This window comes from Cynocephalus volans, chromosome 10, assembly GCF_027409185.1.
Source record: "Cynocephalus volans isolate mCynVol1 chromosome 10, mCynVol1.pri, whole genome shotgun sequence".
Lineage (NCBI taxonomy): Eukaryota > Metazoa > Chordata > Mammalia > Dermoptera > Cynocephalidae > Cynocephalus > Cynocephalus volans.
Genome location: NC_084469.1, coordinates 57,170,935 through 57,183,809, shown reverse-complemented (window position 1 = coordinate 57,183,809; position 12,875 = coordinate 57,170,935). Strand labels below are relative to the sequence as shown.

Genomic DNA, 12,875 nt, shown 5'->3' with positions numbered 1-12,875 from the left:
AAACCAGCCAGACACACATCTATCATTTTCTCTGGGAATGTTTCTCCACTCTCCATTCTCAGCTTCTTTGAGATGCTTCCAGAATGGTGGTGTGACAGCTCCTCTCCCTCTAGAAGGGCTCTGATCATCTGCTTCTTAAAAAGTCTGGAGACCCACTTAGGAGAAACAAGATATTACCTAAAAGTAGACCAAGGAGGATTTTTTAAAGTCTTGTAAAATAACCTGTTTGTCCTCAAGGACGATCTCAGGCATCAATTTTGATTATTCTTATCACCCCTCATCATGTCCATTGCCACAGTTTGTTCAACTCCACCCTTACTAATAGGTATGCCTCTTTTCTTAGCTTTCTTCCAACCTAACACCCACATACCTTGAAGTGATAATGCACAGTTACTTTTTAAGCCTTTCTTCTTGGTTTCATTCCATAGTGGAATGAAATTTCACTAACTGTAAACTCTTGGGTTCTAATTAGGTGCAATCTCCTTCTTGCACCTTCCCTGTCTCTATCTTGGTCACTTCCAAATTTTGATAACAGATCATAGGATCCCATCACTAGCCTATAATTTATTTTGTGGGGAATCAGGCAATTCTTGCTCTAGGTGAATGAAAATTATCCTGGGGCCCATGGCTTGCTGAGCAGAGCATGTTAGACTTCGTGTCTACTTGCTTGGCTGGTGGCCATTTATCTGAAAAACCTACACAACCTTATACGGTGGTCCTGCTAGATAAACATGCCCTTTCTCGAGTGATATTCATCAACTCAGTCTACGTCACATGGACCATTTGTTATACTCATATCTATCTCAGATATTTCTTTGTGCTTATAGTGGCCAGTAGTGGTATCTCAGATACAAAGATATGACATAGAGAGTTCAGGGATTATGGTTCAACAAAAAATCTTTGAAGTGCCTCTGGGGACTTCCCTGACATCTTTCTCAGTCCTCCTCAATCCAAATTCCTGATCTTCTCCCAGGAAATCGGGCATTTCTCAAGAAATAGAAAGTTATTTATGGTCCCTAAAACCTTTCCTTTTCAAAAGTCTTTAGCTGTTCTCAGTGCTGAAGTCTCCAAAAGAATAGGTTCTGCTCTGTGATGATACTGTCCTTGGCGCCCAAGTACCCAAAAGTTGTTTGCCCTCTTTGGTGCTGTCCATGGTCCTGACTAATGCTGGGTCTGGACCTCTGCTTCCAAGTGAGGAACAGGCGAGACAGAACAAGAGGGTTTTTAAAAACTAGTCATAGCTCAAAATCTCTATGATAATCAGAAATTCACTTTGGATTTGCTGACCCCAAATCTGAATTGCTTCAGATTTTTCTGGTGGAAATTCTTATGCAACAGAGTTTAAGACTGAAAAAATACTCAATTTTTATTATTTCACATAAAGATCATTCAATAATTATTAAAACCTTTTACCTCTTTCTCCTAGAGGAATAAGCTGCTGTAAAAGTTGCTCCTCGATTTCATTTTCATAAAACTACAATGGTAAGATAGACCTACACTTGACACAACGGTCTCAAAAAACATACATGAAGATGGATGGGAATTTCCTTATTCTCCTCCCACAAAATAGACACAACTTTAATATGCAGGCAATTCAATAAGAGTTACAAATTATTCTGAATTTTAAAATACTAGTATGTTCTATCAATAAAGGATTGATGTAAAAATTAGGCAGGAGCTGCGGCAGTATAAGAAAACAATATGAGATATACCACAGCATGTTTATGACACTACATCAATATTTTATTTTTAGGAAGCACAGGATGAGTTAAGAAATTCTGGTAACCATCAGAAAGGCAGGATCCCTATCACAAGGGCCTTGAGTGCCAACATAAAAGTTCTGTACTTTGTTCTGAGGACATTTGTGAGCCCTGGGAAGCTACAAAGCTGGAAAGTAACATGATCATCTTCTATCAGAAACCACTTATTAAGTGGAAGAACTAGTGAAGACCAAGTGTCTACCACACCTGAAGATTGTCCCTTCCCCCTGGGGCCCCTGCTGTGAAAGTGATTGCATGGAGAGAAAACCTGGTTTTATAGTCAGGGGATGTTAATTTCATGGGACCCAGCACAAGGAGCTACTCAAAAGAGGTGAGCGGAGGGAGTGCAGGAGTGAGTGAGTAAGCAAGCGTACCCAGTTCTAACCTGAATATCTTACCAGGGACATTATTTCTTGTGAATCTTTCTGATATCTCTTCCCATCTCGCTTGGTGGTGAATGGCTGGTTCAGGCCAGGAGAACAAAATTCATTGTTGTAGGGACCAATTCTGGAAAATAGTCAATACTCTAACGGGGGCTCACCTTAAAATCTGAATTAGTTGAGTTAAGTGCAATAAGAAGAATTTAGAATAGACTCCAGGCTTCACTTTCTGCCTTTGTCTAAGGCTTCACTCCCTGCCATTTATGATCTTTTTAAAAAGGCCTAACTAAGGCACAAGCTTGGAGATGATACCTTGTAGAATTGGATTACTGTAACATCAAGATGCTTTAAACCAATAGCCATGTATGGTGGTATAGTTCTCAATAAACAGAACTACACAAAGAACACAAGAGGTGGGAGTAGAAGTGACCCTCTCACCATCACTTCCATGACCCATTTGAGAAATTTGTGTTTCTGTCCCTGCAATTCCAGGCCCTGAATATCCAGAGGTCCTGGTTCCCCGAGGAGAGAACACTTCCACCAGAAGACACAGCAAGAGCCCTATTAACTTTAAGCTTTGGTTGCCACCCAGTCACTCCAGGCTCCTCATGCCAGGAGACCAGCAGGCAGAGAAAGAAGTTACTGTACTGGCAGGAGATGGGATGGCTGCTATGTAATGGGGGCAAGGAAGAGTATATCTAGAACTACTGACGCTTTCATGTCCAGAAATAACTGTAAATGGGGAACTACAGCAACATCAGTGTGAGGAGGGAAAAGGGGTTCAGACCCCTCACACAGGAAGGTATGTGTTTACCCCACCAAGAAAACAACTTAGACCAGCAGAAGTACTGGCCAAGGATGAGAGGAATCTAGAATCATAGTATAAGAGCAAAATTCAACTATAATAGAGGAGGGTTTATCTTGTCCCACTAACCTTACTTTCCAATTGTATATTGAAAGAGAGGGATGGGGAGGGAAGAAGGAAGGAAGGAAAGCATAAGTGACTAGCCACCAACCTGAGGAAGGAGTGGCAGGACAAAGTGACCTTAAGTGAGCCCCAGTGGATCCGAGTGGTGCAAGGGGCGGACTCTAACAGAAGCTATCAGCGCCTTGCCCATATCCCTTGGACTGGGGGTCAGTGTTTACCAGTATTATTCCAACTGCCAGTATCTTCATCTGTGCCTTACAATCTTTTTCTAGAACTATAGAAAGCCACGGTGCCACGTATGCATGGCAATCTGAAAATGCCAAATCACCCTCCAGGAACAATCCTAACCAATGACACCCAGGAGTCATAAATAATCCAGCTCCCTCATCCCTTGGTGAGATCATTCTGAGGCATGTGTTGTAAACTGTTTCCCAGACTTAAACTGCAGTTGTGCACTGCTGTGGCTGAATTAATAGAGCTCTCTTTATTGGCTGCATTCCCTTTCCTGTAACTCTTCCCCAGTCCCCCTTCGGTGCCACATTATGTTTTTGGTTTTTGTTTTGTTGGGGTTTTTTTGTTTGTTTGAGTTCATACTTTTAATTGGCTCAAGTTACAAAGGTCTCCAAGGAGGCCCTGGGGGGAGGAAGAAAACCTGAGAAAGGCAGAAATCACTGCCAGCACCCACCCCCCCACACACACGCCTGCCACTCACTCCTCCATAAATGCATATGGAAAAAGGTCCTAGACCCTTTAATCCTAAAAAAAAAAAAACGTGACGAGAAAGCAGGCAGATGAAGGGCTCCTTCACTTTAACACTGGAGGCAGGCCGCCCTGACCTGCTCCGTCCAGGGCCCTGGTCCTCTCCAACCAAATCTGAGGCTCCTGTCCCAGACCTTGCCCCTGGCAAGGTAAAGGACAACGATCTCCTCCTCCAGGAGGCAGAGACACCATGTAAACATCAGCTGGACGGACCCCACTGCCTTCAGCCAGCAGAGCTCAGAGTCCCAATGCTCGACCCCACAACCTGCTCAGGGCTACGGCTCCCAGACACAGTGTGACTCGGTGGAGGGTGGCAGGTTGGGACCAAGGAGCTGCCTACTGCTGGAGGAGAGGTCCTATGTGGGCAGAGGGAAGCCCAGCTGGACCCCCTTTCTGGCTCTGGAGGCTTCGGCGATAGACCCTGGCTTGCAGGGTGGGCGAGGGGCGCGGTCGTGCTGGGCCCAGCTCTCTGAGGTGCTGCTGCACGAGAACGAATTCAAACACGGTGGCCCGAGGCTCTGGCGGGTGAGGTGCCGAGGCAGGCGGCCCTTGGGATCTGTATTAAGAACCCAGAGGAAGGTGCAGACTCGAGGGTTACTGGCCGACTTGAGCCCGATGAAGCCCCCGGAGCCGTTCTCCCATCCGACGTATTTGTGCGTCACACTGGGCTTCGGCGCAGTGTGGGATGGTGACTCCGAGTGACCGATGCCGATTTCTGAGCTTATCGATGCGCCGGATGTTCACGAAGTCGCTGGGAGAGAGCGCACCGCCCGCGGACGCTGCAGACACGTCACAGGAGGTGACGGTGCGGGCTTGTCCTCGCTGTGGGATCTCCAGGCCGTTACCGTCCTGTTCCACAGCACCGTGCTCTCGGGCTGCAGGCTCACCTGGTACAGCAGCTGCGCAGGGCGGGGCAGGGCAGGAAGGTCTCCAGGAGGGACGTCTCGCACTACTTGCACTTGTTCCCGGGTCTCAGGGTCTGCTTTTTAGAGAGTGCGGTGCTGATAACATGAAGGCCACGGGTTCGGATCCCATACAGGGATGGCCGGTTAGCTCGCTGGGTGAGCGTGGTGCTGACAACACCAAGTCAAGGGTTAAGATCCCCTTACCGGTCATCTTTAAAAAAAAAAAAAAAAAATCCAAACAGAGAAGATGTGTAATGTTTTTCAACAGTTTTTCTTCTTTGTTGCAACTTAAGAAATAGTTTATCTTAGATTTGGTTATGCATGAGATCTTTATATCTCTTTCTATGGAGTTCGTTTTTGTCTTCTATATACAGATGGTGCATTACTTGCTTTGTATTCAGGTGAGATAACTCTTGATGTAGTCCTATACTTATTCTTTTTATAAGCATTTCCACAATATATATGTTAATTATCATTCTCAGCACCACTAAAATAACTATAAAATATTTATCCCTAAATTCCCTAAAGGATACAAGTTATACAAACAGAACCCAACCCCCAGTTTTGTGCAACCACAGTGCTTCTTTATGGGTTCATGGATGTATTCTAGTTTCTGAATCATATATGTGTGATATTCCTTATCAATGAGAATACACATAATTTCTAATAGTTAAGGTCCAGCATAATTTGACAATTGCACTATCAATTTTTCCTGCTATCAAAGTGAAATCCAGAGATGGGTTCTATAAGACTACAGTTCAAATAGCCACCATCTTGGTAGCAATCTGATTTAGAGAAGTTATCAGCAAGATCTTTTAGCTAACAGAATGTGAAACCTAATTGATGGGAGTGTTAGTCCCCAAATACTTTGTCCTACTCATATCACTGTGGTAGACCCTGCTAGCTTCTCATTAAATCCCTTTGGTCTTTTTTCCTGGGCATAGAGCAAAGCACATTTTCCAATCTCCCTTGCAGTTACATTTAGCTACATGACTGACTTCTAGCTAATGCAATATGAGTAGCAGTGGTGGAAACTGCTTTTCTTCTCATCCCATAAAAACCTCTATGGATGCCACTCCACTCTCCCTTCTTCCTGCTCACTGGGATGCAAACTTCCAGGGTGACCTAAAAAACCATGTGTTAATGGTGGCAGGGCTGCAACCAACATGGGTCCCTGAATGACAGCATGGGGCAGATACACACACTACCACCACCATCACCACCACCACCACCACAAATGTGAAACAACTCAAGGGCCGGCCCATGGCTCACTTGGGAGAATGTGGTGCTGATAACACCAAGGCCGCGGGTTCGGATCCCATATAGGGATGGCCAGTTAGCTCACTTCAGAGATGTGGTGCTAACAACACCAAGTCAAGGGTTAAGATCCCCTTACCAGTCATCTAAAAAAAAAAAAAAAGTGAAACAACTCTTGATTGTTATGTGAGTTAAAAATAAACTTCTATTATACTGAGTCATTGCATGCTTTGGTGTATTTGTTAATGTAGTCTAGCCTACCCTAATATGTAGTCATCCTTCCCTTAGAATTGGGAGATGATACATGATATGTTGATATAAACTTAAATTTTTTAGTAAGAGCCTGACTAACTCGGGGGCAACCATGGGGAAGTAGGGTTACACAAATGAAATAGGTGCCTTTGTGAATTACCATAGCTTCTTTCTTGAAGTTTTAGTGTTACCCAGAAATAAAGGAACAGTATATCTTGTAATAATTCCCCCAAACAGTGCCACCATTGACAAAGTACAACAATCCAGGTACATTAGTTGCAAAATGCAAGGCAAATGCCTTTGTTTGTTCCCAGCCAGGTCAGAAATACAAGGAGAACTTGACAAATCCACAGAAAAATTTTAACACATCTCTCTTAAAAATGGATAGATCACTAATACAAAAATTCAATAAAATACAAAATAATGGAAAACAATTAATAAAGTTGACTTAAGAAAGTTACATAGAACGTTACTCCCTACAACCAGAAATATATACAGATAGAACACAGAATATATATTTTTTAAACATACATAAAATATTTGCAAATATTGACCATATTATATACCATAAAGCAAATATCAACAAATTTCAAAGTACTGGAATGATTCTAAATATTTAGAACATGTTGTCTACCCCTAAGTATATCAATAATGCATGGGTTAGGGAAGAAACAATGAAATTAGACAATGCTTTTAATAAAACTATAAGTATCAGATTTTGTGGGGTGTCACAAAAGGGTTAGTGTATAGAAAATATTTTTTTACAACTTTTACAAATCAGTAATAAAGTCAGACAACCCAATAAAAATAGACAAAAGACTTGAACAGGCACTTCACAAAAGAGAATATCAAAAAGTATTGTTCAACATCATTAGTAATCTGGGAACTGGTAGTTAAAACACGAGACATGATTACACATAATTAGCAAAAAATTTAAAGTCTGAAAAAAATGTTGGTATGTGAAGCAATGAAACTCTCAGGTGGGAGTGTAAATTTGTAGGACCACTTCAGAAAACTGTTTGACATTAGCTAGTAAAGTTAAAGATATGCATCCCTTTTGACCCTAAAATTCCATCTCTCTATATATATGAATAGTGAAATTTTTTTTAACATGTTTATATCAACATCATTCATAAAAGCTAAAAACTGGAAAAAATCCAATTATCTAAAATAGATAAATTATACTGTTTTCATACAATGGAATATTTTAAAGCAATAAAAATGAATACACTATAGCTTCATGTAACTATATAAATAACTCTTACAAACAAAATATTGAACAAGAGAAGCAAAGCACAAAATAATGTTTAAAATATAATTCTCTCTATACAAAATTTTAAATAAAATGAACCATGATGTTTAGGGATGTAAAGGTAATAAGTCTATAAGAAAAATTTCCCCAGAGTCAGAATATTGTTTACATCGAGGGGAATGAAATGATGTTGTGACATGGAGCTGTACACAGAGAGTTTCTAGGGTACTGACAATATTTCATTTCTTAACCTGAGTAGTGGTTATATAGATGATCTCTATAACCATTCTTTGAGCATTACATACATGTTTTATGCATTTGTCTGTATGTATTCTAGATCACAACAATGTAAGGGAAGAAAGTTTAATTAAATTAAGCTGAGTACAGTATATAGGAAACTCCCAAAAGCCCAAAAGCAACAATGAGCTTCTGTCTTTGTCTTGACAGCTCTTCCTACAATGTGGGGAGTACTGAAGCACACCCTCTTGTCTAATCATGCCGAGCATCTCCTCTTTATTCACGTATGTTATGCCTTGAATTACGCAATCATGTTGAAGAGGATCCACTAAAGTGCCAAACACAGTCTAGGTGGAAAAGATGGTTGGCAGCTTCCAAAAGTCCTTTTCTCAATATAAGCCTGATTTTGGAAGAGTGATATTTGAAAGAATCCCCAAAGGAAAATGGATAATTGGCTAAGAGAAAATCAAGACTGACGCGAATGAAGGAGAATAGGGTACAGCCTTGGCTGCAATATATAAAAAACCATTTGCATGAGGAGCGTCATCACAGAGTTCTAGAGTTAATTGTGATCAGCAGACTACCAACAGACACCTGTTACCTTTTATTATTGAGTTCTAGGCGTACTTTTTAAAAGTTCTATTTTATTTTTAATGTACAAAAAATAATTGTATAATAGTTTAGTTAACAACAACAACAAACACACAAAACTTTAGCTGCCCCAAAATAAGAATTAAAGCTGTTAGAAATTTCGGTCCTTCAAGAGATGAGAAGCTCTCCTTGTTTCTGCAAATGGACATAATTACAGACAATTCCAAAGGCTACCTAGAGTCAGTAACACATTAATAGGCTTGGAGAAGTGAATGTGCACACTGGGGTGGGAATAACAGTTTCTGCACATGGACAGAATAATAGGAGCAAAAATGAACTTCGTACAATCTCAGTTTGAAATTAAGCTGCGTTTACAGAGACCAGTTTTCATTCTAAGTTTTATTTATAGGACCTGCCCCATAGACGATGAGGTCAGATTATGGAGTGAGATATTCTTTACCTTAATTTTGAGTTTTGTTAAGAGGGCAGTAAGTATAAGACAATTGTGAGGGCCTTTATTTGAGTGTTGGGAGGAAGGAGACAGAGTTGAATACAGAGCAATGAGTAAAAATGATATGCTAGCAAAGAATAGAATTACCATATCATCCAGCAAAACCACTTCCGGGAATATACTCAAAAGAATTCAAAACAGGGTCTCGAAGAGATATTTGTACACTCATGTTCATTGCAGCATTATTCACAATAGCTAAAATGTGGAAGCAACCCAAGTGTCCATCGACAGAAGCGTGGACAAGCAAAATGTGGTATATACATACAATGGAATATTACTCAACCTTTTTTTAAAAAAGGAAATTCTTACACATGCTACAACATGGATGAACCTTGAGGACCTTATGCTAAGGGAAATAAGCCAGTGACAAAAAGACAAATACTGTACGGTTCCACTTATATCAGGTACTTAGATTAATCAAAATCATGCAAACAGTAGAATAGTGGTTGTCAGGGGATGGGGGAACAGGAAATGGGGAGTTATTGTTTAATGGGTCCACAGATTCAGTTTTACAGAAGAAAAGAGTTATGGAGAGGTATGGTGGTAATGGTATCACAACACTATGAATGTATTTAATACCACTGAACTGCACACTGAAAAATGGTTAAGACAGCAAATTTTGTGTTATGTGTATTTACCACAATAAAAAGAAATGGGATTAAAAAATCAGTTCAATAAAAGGCATGCATCATTAGTTTAATTGCAAAATATATCATGTGTACAAAATTTGTATAACTAGAATAATTAAAATAAAAGAATAAAATATTCATGTACCCCCCACCAAGCTTCAGAAAGAAATTATTAGTACCTTTGAGACTCCCTAGGTGTCCCTCCCCATTGCCTCCCACATCGTCACCCTGCCAAGGAAATTCCATCTTTAATTTGTTTATCATTCATTGTTTTTATCTGTAGTGTTATAACCAATATCTTCACAATTAGAAACAGTACTATAAAACTTATAATTAGTTAAGACCTGAATAAGTGGACACAAATACCACATTAATGGAAAGGAAGATTCAATTTTAAAGATTCCACAAGGTCAAGTGTTTGGATCCCCGTGACCAGCCGGCCACCAAAAAATAAAAAATAAAGATTCCAGGTCTCCTCTAAATTTATCTAAGCCCTGAATTTCTAATCAAAATCCCAATCGTATTGTTATGGAAATTCTCAAACTGACTCAAAAATTCACATACAGAGTAAAAGTCCAAGAACAGCTAAGACAATCTTAAAGAACTAGGAGAATTTATCCTCATCAGCTGCCAATAAATCGTATATTAAAATGTATTATATAATCATAGTAAGACAATTTGCATTGGCATAGATAAGCAAATAAATTAACACAAGAGAATAGAGTATAGAGAAACAAACCCAAAAGCACAGAGGTGGCAATACAAATGAGTCTGGAAGAACCCCTATAAGCTAGAAGTCGTCTGGGCTGGAGCTTTGGGAGACAGGACAATAAGGTAGGCAGGGAACAGAAGCCAGCCAGACAACTAGACCTTCCCCTAGACAACTAGAGGAAGGGGAGAAGAGGAAAGAGGAGGAAAAGGGAGGTGGGGGGAGGAAAAGGGAGGTGGGGGGAGGAAAGGGGAGGTGGGGGGGAGGAAAAGGGAGGTGGGGGGAGGAAAAGGGAGGTGGGGGGAGGAAAAGGGCGGTGGGGGGGAGGAAAAGGGAGGTGGGGGGAGGAAAATGGTGGGGGCAAAGAGAGAAAGAAGGAGGTGGAAGGAGAGGGTAGCAGGGGAGGAGAAGGGAAAGAGAGGCAGGGGGAAGGAAAGGGGAAAAGCGGGAGGAGAAAGGGAAAAGCAGGAGGAGACTGAGAAGTGGGAAAAGAGTACACGCAGTAGCCACAGAAGGACAGTTTCAGATTTCCAGCACCAAATTTGCAGAGCTTTTAAAAATAAGATAGGGACTGTACATGAGCGTGTAGGGGAGCCTTCGGAAGAATTACTTGACTGAATTTTAAAATGTGAAGCGGGCGTCGTCACTCCTCAGGGACTGGAGGGAACTCCCGCCCGGCTCGAACTCCCCGGGTGCCTTCACTCAAGCGCCGGGGGTTAAAGGCGCGCGCGCGCGTCCGCAAGCACGTGCACGCGCGCGCACGCTCACAGAGACGCGCGCGGGCTTACGTGCTCACACGCACAACGTGCTGTGCCGTTAGGCCGGTTTTCCTGGGCCCGGCGGAGCTGACCTCGAGGTTCGAGATGTCTGAGCTGCCTGCAGACGGCAGTGTCCCGCAGTGTCCCGCAGGCGCGGCGAATGGCGACAGCGACGTCCCGCAGGCGGAGGTAGGCGGCGAAAGGCGGGAGCCGGCGGAGCCCAGGGAAGGCCCGGCGGACGAGGCCGGAGAAGGCCCGACGGCTGGGCCGTACGGTGAGGAGAACCCCGAGAGCCGGCCCCGGCGTGAGAACCGCGGGGAACCAGCCGCCTGGCCACGCCCCCAGCGCGAGCCCGAAGGCTTCGGGCCTGATTTGGGGCAGGCGCAGCCTCTGTTTGGAGAAGATGTGCCCCGCGCCTACTGCAACCGGTTAAGAGGGTTTGACGAAGCCAACTGGGTGTTTATGGATGTGCGTAGAGCGCGGGAAGTAGCTCACCATGCCAGCTGGCAAACGCGTTATCCCAACGTCTATGTGGATTATCTTAGATTTATCGAGGATCTGTTTGCATCTGTGGCTATCAGTCGTCTGGCTGCAGCACTCGGCTGCGATAGTCTGAAAGACGAGGAATAGCTACGAGATGACCTTTTACACCAAAAGAGGAGTCAGCTGTTTGCAGAGAACCCTGCCATTCTCTTTTGGGTTTGTTTAAGACAGAGTCGTTTGCCAATCCTACAACTACGACATTTTCACTTTCGAAAAAAATTTCTAATTGTAATTAAGGGAGAAGAGAGCGATTCTTGCACAGCTGGAAAAAAGGAAGCGTAAGCTCAGGAAACAAGGGAAAAGAAATAGGATGACTCCACTCTGTTGAAGCCTGTTTCAGAAACATCCTGATCGTTACACATTTTTTCCCCCTTGCATTGTGGAAAATATCTTTTTTTTTTTTTTTAATGTTTGCCCCACTGCAAAGGTTGGTTTTCCAAGAATAAAGCTTGACTGATCAACTTGCCAATAACAAAGCCCCCGGATATTAGTAAAGATGATGAAAGAAATAACGACAAAACCCAAGTTTCTAAACTTATATCTGGAAAATTAGGACTGGAAGACTGAGAAACTTTTGAAATTAGAATGTGTGATCCCTTTGTGTCATAGTCAGCAAAGGCTAATTAGTAGATTAATTTTGTGTTTCCAGGTTATTTTAAATGACAGATAAAATCAAAAATAGAAAATATATATTGCATATACTGTGTTAATGCTTTTAACAACATCTGAAATTTGGGAAGGATATGTTTTAACTTTTTAATTCTTTTATTTTTTAAGTAGGTAGTACTTTCACAAGGCTCAAAAGAGGAAAGGTATACAGATATAGTGAAAAGTCTCCCTTGCCTGTTCCCTATCCATCCAATTCCCATTGCAACCCCACAAGTAATCACAGTTACTAGTTTGTTATGTTTCCTTCCAAAGTGTCTTCATAGATTAAAAGGTAGATACACACACACACAGAGAGAGAGAGAGAGAGATTCATGCCCTGGTGTTTTGTTCTGTTTTGCTTTAGGCCTCTGGCCAGTATGGGAACCAAACCCTTGACCTTGATGATATCAGCACCATGCTCTAACCAAGTGAGCTAACCAGCCAGCCCCACGTCTTGGTTTTTAAGTTAGTATTATAATTTAAGAGACCTGTCTAATTTGTACATAGAAAGCTTCCTGATTATCTTTTACAAAGGTGTGCTATTCCATTCTACAGATGCACCATAATATATTTAACCAGTTACTTATTAATAGACATTTGGGATTTCCTTTTCTGTTACAAAAAATTTTACAGTAAATGTCTTCTCACATATGAAATGTGTGCAAGAAATCCACAGGGTGAATTCTGTTGGATCAAAGAGCATATGCATTTGTAATTCTAATAGACACTGACAAATTCTCCTCCCTCAGTGTTTTA

General features: G+C 41.9%; 1 protein-coding gene and 1 pseudogene across 1 annotated transcript; one reads left to right on the top strand and one right to left on the bottom strand.

Annotated features, from left to right (window-relative positions):
- Positions 1 to 4,163: 4,163 nt before the first annotated feature.
- Positions 4,164 to 5,997, bottom strand: LOC134387410 (stAR-related lipid transfer protein 3-like; annotated as a pseudogene).
- Positions 5,998 to 10,966: 4,969 nt separating this feature from the next.
- On the top strand, positions 10,967 to 12,159 carry LOC134389294 (EP300-interacting inhibitor of differentiation 2-like). The gene has a single exon (XM_063112830.1). It carries the CDS (start codon positions 11,034 to 11,036, stop codon positions 11,556 to 11,558), a length of 525 nt encoding a protein of 174 aa, XP_062968900.1. The 5' UTR covers positions 10,967 to 11,033; the 3' UTR covers positions 11,559 to 12,159.
- Positions 12,160 to 12,875: the final 716 nt, after the last annotated feature.